Here is a 1,008-nt window from a genome sequence, read left to right on the forward strand (position 1 = left end):
TGTCTGGCCTTCTGACCATAAAACTAAATGTCACTGCCGCCTCTACGACCCACATTATCATACGAGAGACAGAGCATTGACGTCAGACCTCTAATAAATATACAAATAACATACGGAGGTGCAAAATGTGACTTTGTAAATTGCTGCCCCCACCTGTCCCCCAAGTCTCCCAACCAATAGGATGGCTCATCTGACTCAGTCCAGCCATGATGGACACACCCATAAAGAAGAGTTTATTGCAGGACTAAGAAGAAGTGAAAGCACAAATATAACATCTTAGCAGAACAAGGCCTCTAAATAGTGTTGTGCATCAATCAATCTGATTCAATGACCCGTGACAAATTCTCCGCTGTCTCAAATTGACTTAAAATGTCAGATGGCTTCAAGGCTACGCAGTCTTGAACATTTTAGCAAATCTACTGAACCTTTAAACAAGTAATTAGGTGATTTTATTGTGAATTCACGCTGCTTGGAGTGTTTCCATGTGGCTTGAGTTAAGGAGGATTCTAATAGACCCAGAGGTTAATGAATTCATAGCATAAAGCAACAGTCATTTGGCTGCCCAGTTCCTCCACCTGCTCCCCTATGGGATGTTGTTGAGAGCAACAACTGAAGCACCTGGTTAGATCCCATTTACACAGTCAGTAAAAACAGTCAATCAAACCAAAGGGCTGGTAAAACATGACTCTGCCCTTGAAGCGTGGACCGCGGCACTTGTCATTTTATTGAGCCCATAATTCACCTGTGACTGTGTGTTGATTTATCATGGATGGAAGGGATGGGACTATGGATATTGCTGATGGCTGTTGTGGCCAGCGAGAGTATCGGTCGAGGTCTGCGTGCGTGTGTGTGTGCGTGTCTGCTTTGTGGCGTGGGTGGGGAGGTGCAGCTGGAAGTATATAACCCAGTTGGGGCCGACAGAGAACATAGAAGACTTCCCTGCTAGATCCCACCACCAGCCCACCTGAGGACCTCCAGGAGAGCAGCAACACCGTCCCTGTAGTGATG

General features: G+C 46.0%; 1 protein-coding gene across 1 annotated transcript in view; it reads left to right on the plus strand.

The window, feature by feature from the left end:
• The first annotated feature begins 989 nt into the window (after positions 1-989).
• The window catches only part of LOC139646855 (urotensin-2-like), a 1,487-nt gene continuing 1,468 nt past the window's right edge, over positions 990-1,008 (plus strand). The window contains exon 1 of the mRNA XM_071522619.1: positions 990-1,008. This exon is cut by the window's right edge and continues 103 nt beyond it. Coding sequence (XP_071378720.1) covers positions 1,006-1,008 — 3 coding nt within the window. The 5' untranslated portion in view covers positions 990-1,005.

This window comes from Centroberyx affinis, unplaced genomic scaffold, assembly GCF_046629955.1.
Source record: "Centroberyx affinis isolate AG114_WGS23_722 - 3 ecotype Tasmania unplaced genomic scaffold, CSIRO-AGI_Caff_v1 ptg001010l_1, whole genome shotgun sequence".
Taxonomy (NCBI): domain Eukaryota; kingdom Metazoa; phylum Chordata; class Actinopteri; order Beryciformes; family Berycidae; genus Centroberyx; species Centroberyx affinis.